Below are 25,790 nucleotides of genomic sequence, written 5' to 3'. Positions count from 1 at the left end.
AGTGTTCGGGCCATATACGCACACCAATGCTACCCCTTGTCCCATCAATGTCCCAAATACAATGGCATATCTGCCTTCGCCATCGCGCACAATCATGCACAGGCTGAAAGGGACCCTCTTGTGTAAAAAAAATGGCAGTGCCCCTAGCGTAGTTGCTAAAGTTGACAAAAAGATCTGTGTGCGGCCCAACTAGAAGCAAAGCGAGCGGGGTCAGATGAGGGCAAGTGCGGGCTTCTGCAACGTCGAAGCGTCTGTCATGCACCTGGATTTTAGATCCAAAATCTGCAAGATTTTTATCTAGGGCATCAAATCTACCATCCAGAGCCTTGATTCCCACTCTCATCTCCCGCAGCAGTGAGCCCACCTGACCCGTGGAGTCATCGAGACGCTCCGCTTCCTGTCCGCCCTCCGCCATGCCTGAGTAACTCTCCGTTGCAGTCTCAGCAAGTTGTCCAGTTTCAGTGGGGGATATTGGTTGCTGGAAAGGTTGGCCGAGCTTCAGAGCCACGGGGCCATCTTGTTCCGCGGTTTGGCCATGCCTCAGCAAATCTTTTTAAAAGCATACATATGTAGTAAAAAATGTGGATAAAATAATTTTGCAGAAAAACTTTATTTGTTTTGACAAAATAAAGCTACTGCATTCCTTTATAGACACATTAACACCAGCCCACAACGTGTATATTGAATTTATGATTTAGAAACCGTTACATTTGTAACTTGATGAAAATTAGCATGCGAGGTAATGAAATATATATATATTCATGCTACCAGTCCCGTGAGCAAGGTCTGTGTTCAGACCGAAACGCGTAGGGCTTTGTGCTGGATGCTGTTAATAAACGAATAACATTCTACATTGGGAGATCGTGTGGACATCTCTTTAATTAAATACCAGGGAGTGCGCAAGAGAACTACGCCCTTCGGGGCACACAGTAAAGATTTCCGCGGCGGGCTCTGCCGCTTCTCGTCGCACCGCTGTAAGAGCTGATTTCTAAACATAACGTCTCTGAAACATATGGATTTTTCAGTGAATTTCTAAGCTTTTTTAAATGCTAATTTCTAACTAAAACGTCTCTGAAACCTATGTTTTTTTCTGTGAATATATATAGGAGATGTTCCTTTCTGTTGCAAATGTCTAATTAGAGAAACTTCCAAGATTATTTTCCCTTGCAATTTTGAGCTCGGACTGATGGCAACCTTTGAGTAGTCTCAGACCTGGCTGATTCACAAGCCTGTGGGAAGAGAGGAGGGGAGGGAGCTTAGAGAGGTTCGAGTTAGTACATCTGTTGTGCCACAAATAAAGAGCAGGCTGAGAAAAATGAAGTACTCGATATGGTGTGACAAAAATGTACCTGCTATCAGTTGGACCCAGCTACACTGTGAATGCAAAAAGCAAATCCCTGTGGTAATAAGGAGAGAAGGTGATGGGGATTGACCCAACGCATGCCAATGCTCAAGAAGTGACATGGCCGTCCCCGAAGCACCATTGGAGGACGATGGAGGCATCCAACGGGACAGGTTGTTCAACTTCCCCAGGACAATAGGGTCAGCACCTGTTTGCCCACACACGTGGGAAATGGAGTATCCTCATCTAAGAGGAAGCTGCATAGTATTTTAAGGGGTAATAGTCTGGGACATAGTAATAAGTCTCCCTCATACTAAACAGAACATGATACAAAGTACCACATATCTGTGAGGAATGCGTGGAAGGAATTACTACATGCCATTATCAAACCTTCTAAATTATGTCTGTGTGCATTGTCCCCTCCCTCAACAATTTCTATAAAGCCAGGGATAGGTTAAGGTACACAGATAAGCACCTCCTACGAAAAGCAGAAGTACATGATACCCAGAAACGCCCACTAGATAACAAGTACAATTTTAAAACGCTATAGTAGGTTCCCCACCAGTAAGGCTATTCAGTGGTGAAGTTCACAAACTTCACGGCACTCAGTAAATGCATTTGTTACAAACTGCCACAAAATGCTTTGAAGATCTAAAATTCGGATGGACAAAGTGAGACCTAATAACCAAGCCTGTTCCTTTAATTTCTTTTAAAATACATTTGTTATTGAGTCGAAACACAGAAGATAAAGAACAGTAAAAAACTTCAAAATGATTTGCAAAATAGACATCATTGTGTATATATACATTTCCAACTATAAAACATATAAAGTGCAATGTGCTGTATTTAACCACAGTGTGTCTTTTCCAATAACAGCGGAGTATGCCAATTTCCATCTAGACATAAAAATCACAATGATCTTTGATCAAAGTGCGATACATTACTGGCAGACATGTATAAGGTGCAAGATGCAAAATATCACAAATATGTGCTATTACTATCCAATTAGGTTTTTTTTCCTTTTAGAAAAATGTCCGACTAAAGTGCAATGAGCTAGTTACATGGTATTAAAAAAGGTCTTCTTCCAGACATAGTTCCATCTAAAGTGCAATGAGCTGGTTACATGATATTACAAAAAAAAGTTATTTTTCCAGACTTAGTTCCATCTAAAGTGCAATATGGTGATTCAATCAATCAATCAATCAATCAGGGGTCTATAAAGCATGCTACTCACCTGTGAGGGTCTCAAGGCGCTGGGGGGTGCATCTCCAGACCATTCGAAGAGCCAGGTCTTGAGGTTCTTCCTGAAGGTGTGCCGAGTGGGGGAGCGTCTGATGTTGACTGGAAGCTCGTTCCAGGTCTTTGCTGCGATGTAGAAGAAGGCTCTTCCACCTGCTCTGGTTCTGCGGATGCATGGGGTATCTGCCAGGGCGAGGTCAGCGGAGCGGAGGTCCATTTTGGTTATGTGGAAAGAGACTCTTTCATTGAGGTATTTGGGTCCAGTGTTGTGGAGGGCTTTGTAGGCGTGGGTGAGTAGCTTGAAGGTTACTCTCTTCTCAAAGTGGAGCCAGTGGAGGTCTCAAAGGTGCCGGGTGATGTGCTTGTGTCGTGAGGTTCCGAGGACAAGTCTGGCTGCAGTGTCCTGGATGGTTTGAAGCTTGTGTAGCAGGGTATTTACCATCTAAACATACTTTAATAGAGAGAGAGAAAATAGAAGACAAGGAGAAATTCATCTTCTTCCGTCGAAGTGCCGCCTGTGGAATTTAGCTCAATACTTTTCCAAAAATGACAACAGTGCAGTGCATAAAGTGCCAGAGTGCAAATACTTTTTTTTTGCTTCCCTGTCTTCTCTTCCTTTTCCTTTCTTTTTCTCTTTTTTTCCACCTTATTCTTTCCCCTTCAAACCCCCCTTTGTTTTCCTTTTCCTTCCTTTTTGATTCAACCCTACATCTCCAAAAAGGTCTCTAACATCTCCATAAATTGCCATGCAGCATTAAATCTTTTATTGGCACATACTCTCTCAGTGTATGCTTTTTCTAATGTCCTAGTACAAATTAATTTATTCAACGATTCCGAATAAGTAGTTTTTTTTTTAGACCTCCAGTTCTGCAGTATCAGTGAATGTGCCACGAGGGAGGCATTTGCTACAAATGTATCCTCCCCTCTCGACATTCCGAGGTTTAGTCTTTGGCTTGCAAGACCAACGAGTCCAATTTCAGCGTCAGGATCCAAACTTTTCAGAACTCCCCGGCTTAAAGCCGAAATGATCGTCTACCAGAATTGTCCTTGCTTTGAGCACATACCCTTCATCAAAGCAAAATCAGCTCAGCATTTGTGAAATGGGCACAAGCTGATCATATTGCCTGTGTTACTGGGATGTACAATTATTTGTGAATATGTTTTTTGCCTCCTTTGTTTAATTTAATTCAACAAACTGGTAATGTCGAGAATGCACCAGCCTCTTTTAAACAACAAGCTGGAGCCCAGTGACTGACTGGGCGGGAGGACGGAGGGGGAGAAGGGAGGTGGGAGTGAGAGCAGAGAAAATGGGATACGGCAACAGGAAAAATACACAACAATGAAAACATAACCACTGCAGTACCCGTGAAAGGGTACCGCGCTGATAGAGTTCATATCTCCAGTTTTCCCTGGAGACCAGAGCCAGTCCATGTTCGGGGCAGCTTCAAGGATCAGGGCACAGGCAGCAGTGCCCCCTGCTCTGAGGCAAGCAGCACAGCCCTCCCTCTGGTCCACCTGCTGGCTCTGTTGTGAGGCAGATCAGGCTCACGTTTGCTCACTGATTGGGACGGAGGGGGTAGAGGAGCAAGAAAACAACACAACAGTGAAAGCTAAACTCCTGAAACAGGTGCCCCACTGATAAATAATGTATATCCACAATTGTTAAAAATATTTGCAATTCTATAGGTCTCGCATTTAAATACGACACCTATGGCATTGGAAACAAACGGCCCCCATTGTCCCGGCTGCTTCGAAAGTGAAAGCGGGCATGGCCCACTGAATGTAAGTGAAGCATGTCATTGTGCCAAACATAGCAAAGACTCAATAAATAAAATAGTACACGTACCTTGTAACAACCAAGTAAAGGGGCCAGTAGCCATGGAAGTTATAAATGACAACATGGCCGTACTAAGAAGGGACTAACAAGCTTATTAAGGAGTCAAACACTAGCATGTACAAAGGACTTAGGGCCAGATGTACAACCCTTTTTTTACAGCAGCAAATGGGAGATCCTCCAGTTTGCGACTGCAAAAAAGGCTAATGGCATGTACAAATGCTATTTTGTGACTCACTGACTCGCAAAATAGCATTTGCGGCTCCCGCTATTAGGAAGGGGCTTCCCTTCCTAATAGCGAGTCACCATGTCATGTACAGTTGTTTTGTGACCGCATTTGTGGCCACAAAACACTCGCAGTTTACCGCCTACTTCAAGTAGGTAGTAAGGTAGTAAACCACTCCCGTTTGTGAGTATGTGAGAAAATATTTAAAGAGCAGGCAGAGGTCCCAGGGACCATTGCCTCCCCTTAAAACAATGAAATTGAAAAGTTCCTTTAAGGAAAACGGGCTGCATTAAAAAAAAAAAAAAACTGCTTTATTTAAAAGCAGCCCCAGACATGGTGGTTTGCTAACCCAAGCAGGCACTCATCCCTGGGACTGCAAGTCATTCCTAATGGGGTTGCAAATTACAACAGCGTCATTAATATTCATGGGGTATACAATTTGCGACCCCATTAGGAATCACTAACAGTATCTGCCACACTGTTATCCATTCCAATTTATGTCGCAAATTGTGAGTTTTAAATGTGACGCAATTTGCAAGTCGCAAATTGGTAGGTCATACATCTGGCCAAAGACACATGCCAATCAAAAATATGGGCGGGGAGTGGGCGGGGCTTCTCCCCGTACTGTACTACAACAGATCTTCGCCAGAGCATTGCTTGCGCGCTGGCTCAGGTTCGACCTAAAAAGTGAACTAGATAACTCACGGGTCATACTGAGGTATTTGAGGCTGAGTACAACCATGACATTTTGATCATGGCAAATGTTCCTTGACAAATCATTTAACTTCATGGCCTGTTCATAGTTTGATGGTGCTTTTGGCCGCACAGTTGACCATAAAAGTCTTGTGGGACAAGGGGGCTCTAGGTGTTGGATTTGACCTTTATTGCATACCCTTAGAAATATTTAAAGACATTGCTCTTCTTGCATTGCCTTCCGCTTACTTCAGTGTCAGAACTCAAATCCAACTAATGTTGTGTGCTGTATGACTAATGTTTAGCCATCAAGGAAACGTTGCCCACATGTCATCCACTTTAGATATGACATTCATAGTCTGATTCTGTGTTTATTTTGTTATTTTGTCCCAGGTGTTTATACTTTTCTGTCAAGCACCCTGGAATCCCCAGAAGAGACTGAGCAAATACATCTTATTTTAGACAAAATAATAGACACACTGGTTCATTTGATGGCAAAGTCTGGCCTCTCACTGCAGCAACAACATAGGCGGCTCGCCCAGCTCCTGCTCATCCTTTCTCACATCAGGCACATGAGGTGAGTGTACACGGATTTCCAGAACACAACTGTGCCTGCCTTTTAGCACGTCATTTCTGACTGAGTATAGGACGTACTTATGTAAATGTAAATTATTTTTGTGTAGTGCCTAATACTAATGTGATATTGTAGATTTGTGATCCTAAATTTGTTTGAAAAATGTAGTAAGGGACCATTTCAAAAAGTGATTTGTGTCAGATCACACAATTGGGTCTTGTGGAGAAGATTGGGATAAAACACAGGTCTCATAATTTCTGCCTCACAAGCAGACAAACAACCTGCTAAAACTCATTATCCCCTATCAAAAGCATGAAGATGTCTGATGAAATACTAAACTTTCAACGCACTCAAAAGGGATTTGCAAAAATCAGATAATGACAGATAAAGTCCTCCGCAGTTATTTGATCTGCTTGTCAACCTGCCTGCTTGGTATACAGCATTAGTTACACTAAACACAGCATAGCAGAGCAGCTAAGAACAACTCTGACCAAAGGTTGCAAACCATATGAAGAGAAGTGTGTGTTTCACTCTAAACCCTATTCCATGGCACACACTCACCTTAGAAGTTCTGGGTGTGACACATGAGGGTTATAATAGTAGAACTATTGAGTGTGAGATCTAAGATAATATTTAAGAACTCTGAAGCACAATGACAGTGAGGTCTGGGAGGTCGCTCAGCTTCAAGAGACTCCCCCCCCCCATGCTTTCAAACCAGCACATTTTTTAAGCAGCAGATCCACACCCTAAATCCGTCCATGTGCCAATAATCGGATTCAGTTTGCAGTGTCTGCTACTGAAGACCAATCTCTTACTTTCAAAGCACTTGATCAACAGGTAGAGATGTGGCCCACTATCACTGTGTCAAAATACTTCACTTTGGCCTGCCCTTATATAAATACATTTGGTACTAGGTTTCAGGAGACTGTTCTCTTGCAATAATTATGGGTTGGTGTGTTAATTAAACCTATTCAACAGAGAGTCTTGGACAGAGTTACATGGGAAGGGGAAACTCGACTTTCATACACATCTGAAAAACAAGTATTGGCTAGGCCGATAGGACAGGCATTGACTGTCAGCCCTTTATCTACATCAATGCTTCTTTGGTTTTGTTATGGTGTTTGCAAAGGTTTATTGCTGAGGAAGCTACAGGGCCCTGGTTGATCTAAAAAACAAAAACACTGACTAAAGCAAACATTTTTGTCACAATTGTGTACATTGCGAAAGTAGTCCAGGGAACTGAAATGAACTATTTTGTGTGTGTATGTGTTCCTGTAAAATGGCAGAATGCTGTAAAACACACTAAAGGTAGCCAATGTCTGTAGTAGCCTGCCTTATCACGCCATGCCATATGCCATAGCGGCCGGAAGAAAAATGTGAATGACACAATGGAACAATTAATATAGAGGCCTGACTAAATGACCCAAAACGTACTTTCTTACTGCCCGTTATGCCAACTATCCTGTAGGGCAGCAACAAAATACCTCCACTTTGGTCTGTCTTGGGCAAGTTTCTGTACCGAGGCCCAGCCGTGGTTCAGTGTCTTCATTTCGGTTTCCACAGTTTGCCTCCAGGTGTTTATTGGCCTGTCTCTTTTTCATTTGCCTTGTAGGCTCCAGTCGAGAGCTGTTTTTGACATGGAGTCTTGTTCCCTTCTGATGATGTGTCCTATCCATATCCATCTTTTTCTGATAATGATGGTGTCCATGCTCTCTTGTTGGCATTTGGTGAGCAGGATGGAGATGGTTCGTATGCCTAAAATGTGCAAAATTCTTCTCAGGTTACTGGTGTGGAAGGTCGACAATTTGGTGATATTGCTCTTCATTATCTGCCAGCATTCTCATCCGTGCAGCTCTGGTAAAGCCTCTGATTGGTTTTTGGTGCTGAACTCAGATGATGTCCACACATTTGTCAGTATCCTAATGTCATTTCTGGAATTGTCAGGTCTGCTCTTGATGTGACTGCCTGCCCTGCCATCAAGTTTGAAAGAACTGGCTAAGTAGGTGAACTGGTCATGGCTTGATCCTCTCTATCCACCTTGATTGGTGAAGGGATTGGAGCTACCATCAGATGCAAGCTGAACTTGAAGCTGTGCCAAACCATGACCTCAATATTGTGGTGGGAAACTTGAATGCTAAAGTGGGAAATGGCAATACGAACCATGACAGAGCCATGGGAAAGGTAGGTTGTGGAGCAATCAACGACAATGGAAAAATACTTTGCGGCACAAATGATCTGGTCATAGAAGGAATACTCCTTCCCCATGATGATATTCACAAACTAATGTGGTGCTCATCAAATGAAAGAGACAGAAACCAGATTGACCTCCTGATGACCCCTCTAGATGCTCACTGCAAGATGTCAAAATGAGAAGGGGGGGGCAGACTTCAGCACTGATCACCCCCTATTGACACTCTTGTGAATCTGAAGCACAGCAAAAAAGAGCAAAAGACCCAATAGTTAAGTATTTATATATATTTACACTGATATGGTAAACTCAAATGCTATTTTCTAATACAGACTCAATAAGCAGAAATAGCTGGAACACTGCTTCTTTAAAATCTATCAATATTTTATTAATTTTATTTTTCGAACTTACAACGATGAGAAGTGAAGCCTACCTCCAGTTCTACAATAACGCTTTTATGAGGAAGGAATGATCTTAATGTCCCTGGTTGTTTTTCAAGACAAAAGATGTGATGAGCTACCATCCACAGGGCCTGGGTCCAGTGACCTGAGCTTGCACTGTAGTGAATGAAAGCTATGACACTTGGGCCAATAACTACTTTTTTAGACATAGTCAAACAAATGGGCCTGAAATTCCTTTTCAGATGTAGTCTAACAAATGGGCCCGAAGGCCCCGTATTCTGACAGAATCTCATCAACATTAGATTGAAGCAAAGGGAGGGAAATTAGCATTTCACTCCAGGCATACTTCAAAAGCAACACAGTGTGCCTGGCAGGAACCTAACCATGTTCACATGATTGTCTTTCCAACATACACTATACTAATGATTTAAAATGTATCCCACTGCAGAGCTTGCTGGCAACTGAGGTTGCTTTATGTGGGTTTTCTGCCATGGTTTTCTGTATGGCAGTCTACTTTGTCTCAAGATTCAGTGTTTGGGACCAGATGTGATACATGGTGGATAGAAGACATCACAATCCTATGACATATTTGTTTGGTCCAAAAAAGCAGTAGCTCTCCCACAATTCTGTGAAGATCCTTGCTTTCTTCTGTCTGTTGAGGGCAATTCATGAAAACAGTGCACCAGGAGAACGGTGCGATATGTGCTCAGATTTGAGGGATTAGGTGACTTGTGTTGATTGGCAGTGTGTTGGGTTTTCTAGTTTAACCATGGCTGAAGATATATTCTGAAGAGTGCACATGCAAGCAGTGCAGATGTGAGTCGGGGAGTTTATTTTGAGGGATGTGCGTGGAGTGCCTGGATCTGGGTGAAGGCACTGGGGTCTGTCTTGTGTATCCTGGCAGGAGCTGGACACATTTGACAAGACCTGTTAACAACAGACAAAACCTTTCACACCACAAAGAATAATAATTACTTTTTTGCTACAAAATGCCAGTTAGGACACTGATACCAATGAGGGTAAACCAGAGACAGAGGAAATTCTAGGGGCACAGTGAGGGTTGACCTGACTAAGATAAACTTAATGGCAATATTGAACATTTTGTAGTGGTCTATATGGAGCATAGAGAATGAAATGACTTTGATAAAGGGATTTTGGGAAAATATACAAAGCTATATTACTAAAGGTGTGCAGGATGTGGAAAATTTGGTTCTCCAAGCGGGGTCAATGGAAGAAATTATGCACTGTTTTGAAGAAATGAACTGCAGAAGCAAGTAGTTTTAGTAGCGGACAGTGAACTCACTGACACACATGAAATCCAAAGTGGAATGCTGCAAAAGCTTCAAGTATTAGGAAACTGGGTGACCACATTTGTAAACAGAGAAGAAATGACATCAGAGGTACAGTGTTTTCTACTTCTAGGTTTGCTGATAAATTCCTTTTTCCAGTAAGTGAAAGTTCTGGAAGCTTTGCAAGGGGTTTTGAATGCCAAGTCCACAAGGCAGTGTAAACTGCACACATAGGCTCTGCAGTGGCAGACCTGAGACATGTTTAACATGCTACTTTTGTGGGTGGCACAATCAGTGCTGCAGACCCTCTAGTAGCATTTAATTTACAGGCCCTGGGCACATATAGTGCACTCAAATAGGGACTTATATATAGAAATTAAATATGACAATTGTGGATAGGTCAATCAAACCATGTTTGGGGAGAAGCACGTGGACTTTCGCACTGGTTAGAAGCTGTAAAGTGCTCAGAGTAAGGCCTAAGGCCAACAAAACAAATTCAGCAAAATCGGAGACAAGTAGACAAAACATTTGGGGGAAGACCACCCTAAGGCTGTCAGGTCTAACAACAAGCAAATGATTAGAAAGGAGATGAAAGCTTTCAGATTGACTAAGGTTGCACTTTGCGAGAGATGCACTCTTTTTCCCTACCCCACAGGTGCCAGAGAGTTCCAATCAGGAAAGCTAGTTTTCTGGTGTGTTTTTTAAAAAGGAACTCAACACATTTCTAGAAAGGGAATACATGTTATTTCATAAGTATCGAGACACCTCACACATCCAAAGTCAGACTCCTAGAGCAAGCTTTATATCTTACTGTTCATTTCTTCTTCATATCTTTTTAATTTGTAAAAGTGCAACCTATTAGGCATAAATAAACACATTTGCAAACATGTTTTTCAAATCCAATCTTGTATGATGACGCTGTTTGGTGTTTTGCGCCATTTTCTCTGATGACTATGCTTCTTCATTTTTCACCCTGTGTGATTACTGTGGCTTTTTCTCTCACCATGTGTTCATTCTGTTTTAAAAATGTTTGTTTTGATCCCTTCCGTTCTGTCCCCATGATCTACTTTGCTACTGTCTCCCCTTATTAACTCCTGTACTACATTCTCCATTCGTTCCTTCCTGTACTACTCTCTCACATTGTGGCCAACTGTCCTACTGTCTCCCCTTGTTCCCTCCCATGTTACTCTTACCCCTTGTCGCCCGTGCCACTCTCTCCTTTTGTCCCATCTTGTGCTATCTTCCTATCAACTCTTTTGTCCTCCTCTGCTCGTGTCTCCCCTTGTTCCCGCCCATGTTACTCTTACCCCTTGTCCCTGTGCCACTCTCTCCTTTTGTTCCCTCTTGTGCTACCTCCCTATCTCCTCTTGTGCCCTCCTGTGCTACTGTATCCCCTTGTTCCCTCCGATGTTACTCTTACCCCTTGTCCCCTGTGCCACTCTCTCCTTTTGTTCCCTCTTGTGCTACCTTCCTATCTCCTCTTGTGCCCTCCTGTGCTACTGTCTCCCCTAGTTCCCTCCGATGTTACTCTTACCCCTTGTCCCCTGTGCCACTCTCTATTTTTGTTCCCTCTTGTGCTACCTTCCTATCTCCTCTTCTACCCTCCTGTGCTACTGTCTCCCCTTGTTCCCTCCGTTGTTACTCTTACCCCTTGTCCCCTGTGCCACTCTCTCCTTTTGTTCTCTCTTGTGCTACCTTCCTATCTCCTCTTGTGCCCTCCTGTGCTACTGTCTGCCCTAGTTCCCTCCGATGTTACTCTTACCCCTTGTCCCCTGTGCCACTCTCTATTTTTGTTCCCTCTTGTGCTACCTTCCTATCTCCTCTTCTACCCTCCTGTGCTACTGTCTCCCCTTGTTCCCTCCGTTGTTACTCTTACCCCTTGTCCCCTGTACCACTCTCTCCTTTTGTTCCCTCTTGTGCTACCTTCCTATCTCCTCTTGTGCCTTCCTGTGCTACTGTCTCCCCTTGTTCCCTCCGATGTTACTCTTACCCCTTGTCCCCTGTGCCACTCTCTCCTTTTGTTCCCTCTTGTGCTACCTTCCTATCTCCTCTTGTGCCCTCCTGTGCTACTGTCTCCCCTTGTTCCCTCCGATGTTACTCTTACCCCTTGTCCCCTGTGCCACTCTCTCCTTTTGTTCCCTCTTGTGCTACCTTCCTATCTCCTCTTGTGCCCTCCTGTGCTACTGTCTCCCCTTGTTCCCTCCAATGTTACTCTTAACCCTTGTCCCCTGTGCCACTCTCTCCTTTTGTTTCCTCATGTGCTGTCTTCTCTATTTCCTCTTGTGCCCTCCTGTGCCACAGTCTTCCCTTGTTCCCTCCCATGTTACTCTAATATTATACCCCAAAATATTACTCAACAGCACGCCCATGGGTAGATGGATCAAATTCTTTGTTAAACCTCAATTTCATGCAGCAATGTGTAACCAAGCTAAGGCACTTTACAGCATGTCAAATTACAATCTATTAAGCGAGAATAAACACATTAATTGAGTTCTAGAGCATGAATAGAAAGGTTTAAAAATTATTACAAATAATAAATAAGGTACAATACAGGAATCATAAATGCAAAAGCATACATTTACTGCGATGAAGGCTGTCAATAAATAATGGGCAAAACCAGAAAAATTCTGAGTAACAATTGCCCAGCAGAACTGGTAGCATTGGAAGGTCTTCTGGCTCACCCCCAAAATCAAGGGTTTATATACTTGCATAGAAAATCGTCAACTTCTGCAAACTCACCATGGTGTGAGCCAAAGAATTATAATCTCGTCTAATCAGAGTATGATTCTACAAACGTTCATACTGTCCCAACATCTAAGCACTATCCCTATACATGCATATTGATTCTAATCACTCTGTGCTAATATCATCTGGAGATGGCAGTACAAACTAGTGACAAGAATAACAACAAACTATTGCGAATTAATATAGTAAAGTGAGCTAGCAGAAGGACTTTTAAAAGTGCAACATTATTTGTGTCTGTATTGGAAGGTTTTCTTCGAGAACATCGTCAGTAGAAATAAACAAACATGACTCTGCTTGACTGTGTGCAGCAGAAATAATAAACAGTGAACATGCAGGAGAAGACATCTATTTTAGCCCTTGCGTGCTAGGCCTTTTCCCCTAGAATTCTAAACCCTTTCTTGGCTATTTGAGGTAGTTTGTGCTTAGGCCGTCATCATTTTATTTCCTAGAATGCTAAACCCTTTCTTGGCTATTTGAGGTAGTTTGTGCTTAGGCCTCCATCATTTTATTTCCTTATAAGTCGTCCAAGCCAAATTTGCATCCCTTTTTTCTAACCTCCTGGGGATTTGGGTACCCAGGGTGTGTAGATTCCCCTGGAGGAGACTATGAAATTAGCCAAAATATAGTAAACTTTTGGAGTTTTGGGAAAAATAGGAAAAAAGTGCTTAATAATAAAGCTTCAGTTATTTGTCTCCTAAAACTGGCATCAACAAAAGGTTTACTGTGCTAAAGTCATAATTTTCCCGGCTAACAGGAACATGGAGAGCTGAGTCAAAAGAAAAAAAAATGTATTACCAAATTTTGGGCGGTTCTCAAAGAGGCGCCCCATTTTTCCTAGTTTTTGTGCTTTCAACCTAGTTTGTGATGGAAATCAGGGTGAAACCCATGGGTCATCTGGGAAAGCCATGAATTTCTGAAAAGTAGACAAAATTCTAGATTCAGCAAGGGGTCGCCTGTGTAAATTCCTGAAGGTTTTCCCAAAGAAACGAACTAAATTAAAAACAATATTGAAAATGAGTGCAAAAAAAAGACATTTGTCCCAACATTTTAATTTGTAACTTCCTGCCATTATTTACAAAAGTGAAAAACCATTACGAACAGAAAAGCCTTATGATTGTGGGGATATATAGGGTTTGCAGGTTCTCCAAGAACCTGAGATACCCAGCGCCAACAAGTGACCTGCACCTTGCAATAATTTTTCATTGTGTACCAGGTATAGAGCAGTTATCATGGAAAAATATAAAGAGTAAAAAACGTGTATCAAAGAAGTGATACACGACCCGTGTAGCTTTTAAATGGCAGGTCTCTCCAAGATGAGAATTATGAACAGGTGTTGGAGATAGATATCAAGGCGTACTTTCAACTTAGCGATGGCACGGTTTAATCACTGGACATGCTTTGGGCGGCAGGTAAAGCCACCATTAGGGGTTAAGTTAAAGGATAACTTAGGAAGCAGCAACAAGCTCAGGGACAGCACCTTTTCCCAATTAGAGGCACAGGCCTTCCGCTTGGAGAGGGAACTTGCTTCTAAAATAGTGAGGGACAGGTGTATCTTGTCAGTTCATCCATATACGGGAAGAAATTTGTCACCTATCCCTAGAGACGGCAAAACAAATGTGAAGAGCCTCTATGGGTGGGTGGACAAAAATGGTAAACTTTTCTATTGGCTTGCATTCTGTCCCCTCGACAACAGCATCATTCCGGAGGTCACTGACAACTGGGGATGCACACATCTTATCCTTTGCGATATTGCACAGACAATTGCAGAATATTATTGCAACCTTTTACATCGGTTCTATTGGCCGAACCTGAGCCGCGGCCTCACCTCCTGGAGGAGATTCTTCTCCCATTACTTTCTTCTGCTGAAACCCAGCTGCTGGATTAGCTGTTTTCAATCCAGGAAAACCCCGGGCACCTACAGGTTTGCTGGGGAGTACTTCTCTGCATTCCGGGAGGATCTCACTCCTCAGCTCAATGCCTTGTACCAGGAGGAGGTCTATAGAGGGTCTTTCACCACAGATATTGACATGGCTGCAATTGCTGTAATCCCCTAGACGCAACCACCCTTGACCTCATGTTCAGATTTTGGACCCATTTTCCTTATTAATACTGATGTGAAAATCTATGCAACAATACTGGCTGCATGACTAAGACCAGTGCTTAATACCCTTATCCACCCTGACCAGTGTAACTTTATGCCTCATGAAGCACAAGGCATTTCCTACAATGCCTCCACATTGCTCTGGCTCATAAGCACCTCCTCTAATCTCGCCTGGCCCTTCTCCTTATTGATTTTGAAAAGGTGTTTGATACTGTAGACTGGCGATAGTTGGAGGAGGTGCTGCTGAGGTCGGGAATGGGGCTGCGGTTTTAGCAACTGCTCTGTATGCTCTATTCCACCACAGCTCGAGTTCAGGTGAAATGGGTCCTCTAAGACCCCTTCCTAATTTGTAGGGAAACGCATTAAGGCTGCCCCATGTCTCCACTCTTCTTCGCATTGGGAATTGAGAAATTGACCCATCTGATAAAATGTGATGCTCAGATTAGGGGCTGACGATGGAGGGAGACCCAGGAGGACCGCATTGCACTGTATCTGGAAGAGTTTCTATTCTTTATGGCAGATCCCAAAGTGACGTGCTCACATTGTCTTCGAATACTCAACCTTTTTAGTGAGGTGTCGGGCTGAGGGTTAACCCTACCAAATCCACTCTGGTCCCCCTGGCCCATTCCCATGATTTCATCCCATGGCAATCCAATATCCCAATTTGGCGTTTAAGTTTCTGATATTTGGAGATTTTAGTGGCACTCCTCCTGGATCTCATTTGGGCACTGCATCTAACACCGGTGGTGAAGAAAGCTCAGGATGACCTACAAAGATGGAAGATGTTACCATTAAATCCCATGGGCAGCATAGCCCTATATAAAATGATGATCCTTCCCCGAATTTTTTATGTCTTTCCGAATCTCCAGCTCTGCCTACCGCATCATTTGTTCCTAGCCCTAGATAGATTAGCTACCACATTCCTGTTTGGCCGCTCCAGACATCGACTAGCTCTTTCTCATTTTCAACGGGCCTTCCAGCTCTGCCTACCGCATCATTTGTTCCTAGCCCTAGATAGATTAGCTACCACATTCCTGTTTGGCCGCTTCAGACATCGACTAGCTCTTTCTCATTTTCAACGGGCCCTGTATGATGGTGGCCTGGGAATGTCTAATTTTTTTTTTTCTACTTAGCTATTTATTGGTGATTAATGATTGGTTTTCTGTAGGGTGGGCTGACCTCGTGTACCAACTAGAGCTTGCATTTCTGGGGTTTTCCAAGATCCAGGTGATACTGTATGGGTCCCCTATCCCAAACTCCATCCCAGCGGTGACCTGAACGGTTATCCTGGCTCGGACACATGCACTTCGGTTGACATACTGGGACGCAAAGCTGACACTAAAGACTCTCTTGCTTGGTACCCGGTTAAAGGAAGTGGCCACGCTGAAAGGTTTCAGGAAAAGGGACCTTATAGGAATTTCACAATTGAAAGATATTTGGTTGGGAGCACATATTCTCAAGTTCCAGGAATTGCAGGGTACTTATATGATTGACACTACACATTTTCACAAATATTTGCAACTTCGATATGTGCTCCCTGTCCATCTTTACACTGATACTCCAACCCCAGAATTTTGTCTGCTGGAGGCCAAGATCCTGATAGGGGTTCTCGGCAAATGAGGTATTTCCCTAATATACGGCACACTTTTTATTAACTCCTCGCCTATGCTAGACTACCTTTGGACAAGCTTGGAGCATTGGCTGGGCCCCCTAGAGTACGACGATTGGTGGGACGCCCTCATGGCCCCACAGGTCCTTACCATCTCTTCCAGACTGAGACTAATACAGACATATTATCTGTACTGTGCTTACCTCACCCCGGATAGACTATACCGGGCGAGCCTTTTACCGAGCCCTGACTTCCCCCGCTGTGCGTTGACCCCTGCAGATTTCTACCACATGGTGTGGGCATGCCCGGTTATAGTCAGATGCTATACCACTATAGCTGCAGAACGTACTGAGGTGTTAGGATGGGAGGTCCCCCACACACCTGTGGCCTTTCTCCTGGGGATTCTGGAGGGTGAGGGAGGATATCAATCAAATAAAGAATTTCTGGGCACGGCCCATATAAATGGAAACCGCACCCCCACAATGTCACAGTGGCGCAGAGGGGCTGGTGTGAAATTCAAGAGAAGCAGGTGTTTATAGCACGGGCTGTACACGGAAACATGACAGGGTGTGGGGGAAATGTTTGGATCAGAAGGAATAGGGCGGAAACTTGATGTCACTAGTGTTTTCAAAGGAAGGTGCATGTGCACTTCTTAGTGTTATTGTGGCTGAGATGACACGAATAGCACAAACCACACAGTGAGTTGAAAAATTACTTTACTATCCCCGTTTGTGGCTGTATTGTGTTGTTTGCATTAAAATCAATTAAATACATTATTTTTTTTTAAAAAGGCTATTGTGTCAACCCAGCATTTTTGTGGCTTCTTGACCTTTATCCCACCTTCCTCAGAATCAATAACTAAATAAAAACTCGGAGAAAACATAAATTATATATCTCCATTAAAAACAGTTGTTAAACAGATTTCTAAACACAGGGGGATGGTCATACAATGTTGTTCTTACTATTATTACATTACTATACACCACATATTGAGACAAAAAAGCTAATTATCAACTTGATGTATATTTATATTATACATCTCAAGCATCAGTAGACATTAATTTTTATATATCATTCTTTGCCATGTCTAATTTCACACACATTTAATTGATATGCTCAGCATATATTATCATGAGTATAAAAATAAAAAAAAACCCTAGGAGATATCCTCAATTACCTTCCATTATATTTGAACTTGTTATAACAGTGTTCTTACTCATTGATACTCTTCAGGGCGTTATATCATGTATATTGAAGGTGCAGTGCTTTCATTGTCTGTCACCCATAATAGTATGCACAGTCTGTTTCATTCCAAAGAGGTAAGAACCTGTCGGAATGAAAAGTATTTTTTCTTTCACTTTTTTTATAATGGCAATAATGAGTTATTAATAATCCATATATATAACTCACGGTCTTACCTATTAATCAGAACTTTGGGGCATATCAGCAACAGCTGGCGATAATTATCGCTAAGCGTGTTTAGCGCAAGGATAATTATCACCGGCTATCGCTGAGATAGCGGGCTATCAGTGACGCATATCTCCAAAGCGATAAGAATCCAAGCAATAGCTGCTAAATGTGCGATTATCGCTGGAAATCCAGCAATAATTGTACAGCCATAGGCGCTAGCTTGATGATAGGGCAGGGCAGACTAAGCCATATTATCCACCTTCCATTGGATATAATGAAAGCAGGCGTAAGGAAAGTAGCGATAAGCTCAGTTAGCGCTACTTTTCTGATCGTTGTGCAGGTTAGAGTGCAGGTTCATAATAGGAGAAATGTCGCTTAGCGACACTTTCCTGGTAAATTCTGTGTTTTACGCTCACTCTGCATCTCATTAGCGATGCAAAGCTGAGCGTTGAGGAAACGGGCGAAGAAGCATAAAAACACGCGATAGCGTGTCTTTGCTGATAGGGCAATAAAACTATGGCCGGTTTTCGCCCAAAAAGGGACCCTAAAGCGGCGATAATTTTATATCGGGTCGTTGTTGATATGCCCCTTTGTTATTTTAAAACACGCATCTCAAATTTCACGTGAGTAAACAAACTTTAGCAAGTCTGTTGTTTCTTTCCTGCCCCGGACAAAACCGCCACGGTGATAATGCAGATCTCAGCTGTTAATAAATTGCTCTTTGAAACTGCATTTTCATTTACCTGCACAATGTAGTGGTCAGTTTCTTAATGTGCTCTCTTCCATAAAGGCATTATACATCTTACTATTTATAGTTTATAACTAAAACTCTCACCTGTCTTTTCAACGTGGTTCGCACAGCTTATTGTGTCTGCTAGTTTACAAACCGACAAAGGTCTTTGAGGCTGCTAATACTGTGCCCTATGTTTCTAAAACACATATACACGTACAGATTGATGCCCTGTTAGGAGGCACTTATTTAAATATCGTTTTTGCCTAATTAGAGCTTACCCCATAGAGCTCAGGGTCCAACAGGAACACAGGCTGTCGTTCCTTTTTCAGAATCAATCATTTTTATTGTGTGGTGGTAAATGCACAATACGCAGCTTAACTGACTACATCCAATCGCCAGCAGAGCATAAACTAGAGGGCAATACACAGCGTATAAATGTCTATATCCCTGGGGACGACCTCGCGGCAGTGCAATCCTCATTGAAACCTCAAGGCACTGTGGCCAAGACACCACCTTTAAAAACGCAATAAACAACAGAAAAAGAACTCTCCTCCCCCCCACACCACCCACACCCTCCCTCCGCATCAGTTCAAGACCTTTCTGCCCCCAATCCCCAATGTAACCCACTGGGCGTTACTTATCAAGGCAATCAGCTCCTCTACCAGGTGGGTCCAAGGGTATGAGTTGTAAGATCTGCAGGTATTTTGGACATGTACCTTCCCGCATGTCTTTCGAAAAGAGCTGTAAAAATGGGGCTCAAAGTTTCGCATAGTCTTTGCCGCGGCCCTCCACACTAAGAGAGAGACGTTCCATTGCTAGTATCTGCCAAAGTTTCTGTATCCTGCTATCATTAATTTATACAGGAAGATTGTTTCCCTTTGACCCCTTATCTAACCTACCCCTACCCTTATGTTTTTAGAATTCCTGTTCTCTTATCTGTGGATTTCCATTGGTCCTTTACATGACCAATCCGTATTTTAAGCCTGCCTGCTCTTGTAATTGTGGTTACTTATTGCTTCCTCGTCTATCCAACCCATACGCCTATCTTTTTTGCCTACCTATTCTTGTCCTAATACCACCATGTTAAAAACAGGTGGCTTGCTAATGTAGATTATATACATTATTCCAGTTTTATCAATTGTGTTGCGGCAATTAAATAGCAAATTCTCAGGGATGATGCTATATACAACACCCCTTAAGGTTTATCATTGCAAAGTGTCCTTATTTATATTAAAATGAGACAGAACTCCGAATATTGTACACAATGTCCCCGGATCAGAGGGTGAACAGTAAAAGCAGCAGTGTGGTATCCCTTATAATATGTCACTGTGGTAAAAGTTATATTGGAGAGATATGGAGGGAAATCAGAATATGACTTAATGAACATAGATCTGCTATTAGGACATGTAAAAAGAATGCACCACTCGTGGAGCAGTTTAAAGAAATGAAACATAATGAAGATAACATGAAATACTGCATTTTGGGACGGGTAGACCTGTCACGAAGTGGAGGGGATCTTACCCCAAAGGGGAAAACAGAGGGAACCGTTTTTATGTCTAAATTCACAACCTATTGGAAAGGCTTAGAAAATCATTAAAAGTGGGACTATCTTAATATTTTAACATAGTCTTCCTTCGGGAATATTGTTTACATGGTGTTATTGTTCCTGCAGAAGGTGCCTGAAAACTACTCATACACGTTTAAGAACGAGTGGGATGGTGTTTTTCATAGCTTTAATGAAGCAGCAGTTGCACAATGTATAGTACGGAGCAACACATTATTTGTGAAAAATGTGCATCTTTGGTAGCAATCAGTGAAGAGGATTATGAGTTTAGAGCAAAAGAACAGTGTGCTAATCCTTTCAGCCGTCTTATACCTGTGTGTAGGTAATGACCTACCCAGATGACTGCATCAGAGGCTTGCAAATGTCACGGACACAGTCAAGGACGTGATCAGAAGGCCAGTTGCCCATGCCAGGCCTTGGGTAGATGACGTTGAGTGTGGAAATAATAGTTACTTTCTCAGTGCCTGATGAGGGAAGTTGGTAATTGCAGAGCAGCATGGGAAACTAAAAGTATCCAGAAGGAGAATGTGGTCTGCACTTGAAGCAAGCAATGTTTCAACTTCATGAGAATATGTTGGGATATCAGCTCAGCGACTCTTTGCAAAAGCACAATTTCAAGAGTGCTGTGATTTTTAGGTCTATTTGGCCTGGTTGAGAACCAGGACACCAGTACGCACTACTTAATTGAATTTGGACGTTAGTACATTTATTTAATTTTCATCAGCAAATTATCTTAGATCAACATAACATTCCTATTCATGTTACATTTGAGTTAGCGCATGTTCATTTGCCAACAGATACATTGCTATTTTCAAACATATATCATACATCATGATATCAATACATTTAGTGTTCACCCAATGCATTTCGGGGCGCGAGCCCCTTCGTCAGGGGTCTGTGTATAGAGAAAAGAAAGAAAAAGAAAGAATAAGGAATCTTTTTACTATTGATGCACTGTCATAAGTGAGGCAGAGTCTCTATATAATGTATTCATCTTACCGCAAACTAGGTGAAGTATATTGAAAAATTCTCCAAATTAGATGAGTGGTATAAATCTGTATAACAAAGAGAACTGAGTTTAAACATGTGGGTTTTATTAAACCGGTGTCGTGTGAAGGAACTTTGCATGAAGCATAAGGTTACCTGTGCTCTTGTATTGATAAAGTCTGCGGGGACAGAGAAGGGGAAAAAGAGCAAAATAAAGGACGGGGAAGATTTAGCATATTTGTATTGCATAATGCTGAATTGGATATAAGGTTAGCGTATATATGTAAGCCCTCACCTTGTATATGCCGACTTAAAAGCAAGGAGCCTGTGTGAAAACAAATAAGATGCTGATCAATACTGCGAAATAGCAGTGATTTCAGTAAGTAAACGTGCCAGAAGTAGCGGAGTTTACCTGAGAGTCCTACTTAGTAAACGTCGGACTCAGCAAGTACTCGAGGAGTAGGTGGTGAGGATCTGCCAAGAGAATAAAAACGATGTTTTAAAAGAGTGCTGGCTAGCGTGTAATTCAATCAAAACTAGCAGCTGCTGAAATGCTCGGCTTGGCGGTTAAGGGGAAAATCTTACCGGAGCAAGGTGTTTGGTATTCCCGTATCGGCGTTTTTTCAAGTGATAACGCGAAGGCAGCTAGTCCTTCCTTTATTCAGAAGGTTGTTTTGCGCATGGCTATCGACGACGGACTCAAGTGGTCCCGACTCCGCGTTTTCATGTGTATTGCAATGGAGGCGGCTAGTCCTTCCTTTACTTAAATGATAAACTACCGTGTCTTTGTCAAATATTGATTCCCGATGGGTCTTGAGCTGAATATAACGTTAAGATTTTAAGGGAGAGTACGAAAAACGCGCTATGAGTAAACTGCTTGTGGAAATCCTAGTTCAGCAAATCTATTATTTGTACAGGGGTGTAGATGGCGATGGACGCCATCTTGGAGTGGTGTTTAGCGCTGTAAGTTCTATATGTGAAATGAATGGGATAATTAAAGGCTCAAGAAGTGCGAGATATATCTAATGAGATGAATGATGATAGAGAGTGTAAAAAGTTTAAGATGGATGAAAAGTTAGGTTGTAGAACGTATGGGGAGGTTCTAGTAATTCCAAAATAGCAAATATTTTTGCCTCTAGCATATAGACATCATGTATCTCTCTGTGAGCAATGTTATTATACCAAATATATAAAAGCATACCTGCCTATTTACATTCTACGAATAGGATACATTCTACATCCTTTATGGCCTAATCTTGTAACAGGAAATTCCTGTGTAGAGTGGGATGGGGAAAATAAGGGAGATCAGAAGTGCTCAAGTGTGCATTAATACGGGACCAGGGATGGGGTAGTGAATCTAATTCGATGAGTTCCAATATTTGGTTGAAGAGTGGGTATTTTAAAGGGGATTGTGATGGTTTGCGGTTTGGAATACCTATAGGAAACATATAAGGTCTAACTTGTCATTCAATCCGTTTGGGATGAGGGTTTGAAGCCTACGGATCCAGAATGTTTCTCTTTGAATTAGTGTTTTAGCGTTGTCAGTGCCCAACTTTTGGGGAACCATTTCAATGATTTGGAATCTTAGTTGGGCGATGGAGTGTCCAGCTTCGTTCCAATGTTTAGCCAGAGGAGCAGTCAGATTCTTGTTACGGATACGGCTTTTGTGTTCCGTCAATCTGATCTTTAATTTTCTGTCTGTTTTACCAACATATAACAGTCCACATGGACATTTTATAGAATAAACCACATGCTCTGAGTTACAGTTGGTTGTGTGTCTCAGTTTTATCTTTTCACCCGTGCGTGGATGCAGCAAAATATCTCCTGAAATTACATTGTTACAATTTTTACAATTGTAACATTTCTGGGTTCCTTTATGTATTCTTTTTGATGCCATGTCGTCATCGGTAGCCTTGTTCAATAGTTCTTTTAGGTTCTGCGATCTTTTGTATGCGAACAGTGGTTTGTCGTAGAAAAGTGTTGCGAAATCTTTTTCAGCTGTTATAATTTCCCATCTTTTGGAGATAATCCTTTGTATGTCTTTTGACACAGATGAGTATTTAGACACGAATACCGTCCTTTGGTTGTCTGTTTTGGTCTTTTTTTGCAGTAAATTCTTTCTGGGCATACTTTTGACTTTCTCCAAGTGACCTTCTAGCAGCTTTTCAGGGTAACCCCTGTCCAGGTATCTCTGTCTTTGTTGTTCAAGGCTTTTCTCACATTCTTTCTCATTGGATGATATTCTTTTGATTCTCATGAATTGAGAAATTGGGAGATTATTTATGAGATTGGTTGGATGAAAGCTCTCGTAAAGCAGTGCCGTATTTCTATCCGTTTCTTTTTTAAATAGTTTGGTTTGGATCAATCCATTTTGGAGTTCAACAAGAACGTCCAAGAAGGGGAGTGCCGTGTCACTGATACTGTGGGTGAATTGTATTCGTGGGTTGGCCAGATTTAAGCTCTTGATATTCCGTGATAGTTCTGCAGATGTGTGCCTCCATATGATGAAAATATCATCAATATAGCGCTTATAATAGACTAGTCCAGCTTGCCATGTAGGATCTTCTAGTATGAAGTCCAGCTCGAATTTCGCCATAAAGATATTCGCGTAGACGCAGGCTCCTGGGAATCCCATGGCCGTGCCTGTTTGTTGAATGTAGAAATTTTCTTTCCATACAAAGTAGCTGTTTAAGAGACAGAATTCGAGTAGTTGCAGTATGAAATATTTCAGTTCATCCGATATTTCTGATCTTAGTAATGCCCATTCCATCGCTTCCAACCCTTGTTTGTGGGGAATTGATGTGTAAAGCGAGGTTACATCAATAGAGCATAGTGTCCAATTTTCGTTGTTCACTTTTGCGACTTCAGTTAGGCTTCTCAAAAAGTCTGACGTGTCCTCTATGTATGTGATCCATTTTTGCATGAACGGTTGCATGTGCGCATCTATGAAGATGCCGAGATTTTCGAAGATCGAGGAGCAACCTGATACGATTGGCCTGAAGGGGGGGTTTTCTAGGCTCTTGTGAACTTTCGGTAGAAAGTATATTTTTGGTCTGCGTGGATAGGGTTGCTGTAGGAAACGTTTCGTTGAATTGTCAATCCAGTTATACTCCTCCGCTTTGTCTAGAATGTTATCTAGATTCTGAGACATGTTCGTGGTGGGGTCTTGCTCCAGTCTGGTGTATGTACCAATATCCTGAACATGTTCATCTCCTTTTTGTGTGTAGAAAGTTGTGTCCATTAGAACTAGCGCGCCGCCTTTATCAGCTCTTTGGAATGTTAGGTCCCTGTTGTTCGCCAATCTTTGGAGGGCACTATATTCCGCTCTGGTGAGGTTTCTGCTTTTCCTTTTGAGTTGAATCCTGTTCATATCCGCTTTCACTAGAGTTTCGAATGTGTCGAGAGTTTTGTGGGATGTTGGAGGCATGAAGTTACTCTTTGGTCTAAACCGTTTGTCTGTTTCCGTGCTGTCTGCTACTGGATTCAGGACTGAGAAAAAGTATTTGAGCCTTAGGATTCTCATGAATTTGAAGAGTGCTACCTCCATTTCCAGGGCATTCGTGTGATACGTGGTTACAAAAGATGTGCCTTTGTTTAATATCTTTTTTTCAAAGTCGGTAAGAGTATAGCGTGAGATATTGATTATGAGGTCTTGGTCTGGCTTCTCAGTCCGGTTTTCTTCAGTAAGTCTCTGTCCTTCTCCCGCTGTTTTTCCCTTTCCCTGTCCTCTTCGCGATTTTTTTCTCCAGTTGTTGTTGTGGAAGCTTCTGGTGGTTTGCTTGGTGGAGGATCCATAGCTAAAAAAGGAGTCGATAGTGATCCAATTGCAGCACTTGCTGAATCAGAGGATTGTGTTGTAGGTTTTTGTATTTGTGTGGTTATCACTGGTTGCCTTCTTGAACTTATGTCGCTGTCTGAAACTACACTTTCATCTGAGGAGGTAGGTTGTTGTCTTGTCTTGCTGTTAAATCGTCGTTTCGCGTACACCTCCGCCCAAGTGTAGGCCTCATTTAATTTATAATCAATGGTGTCACGTTTGAATTTACGTAACTTCGTTTCTTCAAGTTCCTTGCCATACTTATCTAATCGTGTGTTTATATCTTCGAGGGTCCTGCCCCATACGTCATCTTCGATTCTTTCTGATAAGTCACGTTTAAGGTTATGTATTTCCTCTTCTAGGTCAGCTATGGTTTTGGCAAGTTCCTCGACTAATAAAAGTATTAAATCCAGGGAACATTTGTTAAGGATTTCAAACCATTTTTCCATGAACTTTTGGTTGTTGTTCAATCTGTACAGCATAGGTCTTATTGCTAGTCTGAGCCCTCTAGGTATACGCTTAACTCGATGGTATTGAATGAGTGTTGTTGCGTGTAATCGCTAGTTTAGCTCACGTCGAGTTAAATATTCTAGTTGCTTCAGTTGTTGTGTTATTGTTCCTCCTTGTGCATCAAAGGTTTTGGATTCCTTAATCAATTTGTAGATCTGATTGGCATCTTCGACAGTATAAACTTTGGTATTGGCTCTGTTGTCTGTAATGGCCGCTATTGATTCAAACGACATTTTTCACTGCTTGGTGCTAGTACCCTGTGGTTGCAGTAGAGTAAACAGTGGATTTGGAAGGGCAACTGCACTCTTATAGCTAGGTGTGGTAGGACTTTAATCCGGTATGTGTGCTGTGCTGGTATGTAGCCTGCGCACTGTGGAGTATAAGGTAAATTTGGCCTGGTTGAGAACCAGGACACCAGTACGCACTACTTAATTGAATTTGGACGTTAGTACATTTATTTAATTTTCATCAGCAAATTATCTTAGATCAACATAACATTCATATTCATGTTACATTTGTTATAGCGCA

The 25,790-nt window shown here is 42.2% G+C and overlaps 1 protein-coding gene across 1 annotated transcript in view; it reads left to right on the top strand.

Moving 5' to 3' along the window:
- Positions 1 to 25,790, top strand: part of ESR1 (estrogen receptor 1) — a 1,430,698-nt gene that overhangs the window by 1,377,384 nt on the left and 27,524 nt on the right. The window contains exon 7 of the mRNA XM_086926875.1: positions 5,728 to 5,911. Within this exon, the coding sequence (XP_086783001.1) occupies positions 5,728 to 5,911 (184 nt within the window). The remainder of the gene's footprint in view (positions 1 to 5,727; positions 5,912 to 25,790) is intronic.

This window comes from Lissotriton vulgaris, chromosome 6 (genome assembly GCF_964263255.1).
Source record: "Lissotriton vulgaris chromosome 6, aLisVul1.2, whole genome shotgun sequence".
Taxonomy (NCBI): domain Eukaryota; kingdom Metazoa; phylum Chordata; class Amphibia; order Caudata; family Salamandridae; genus Lissotriton; species Lissotriton vulgaris.
Note: the sequence above shows the minus strand (reverse complement) of the source record. Positions and strands in the feature narration are given on the sequence as shown.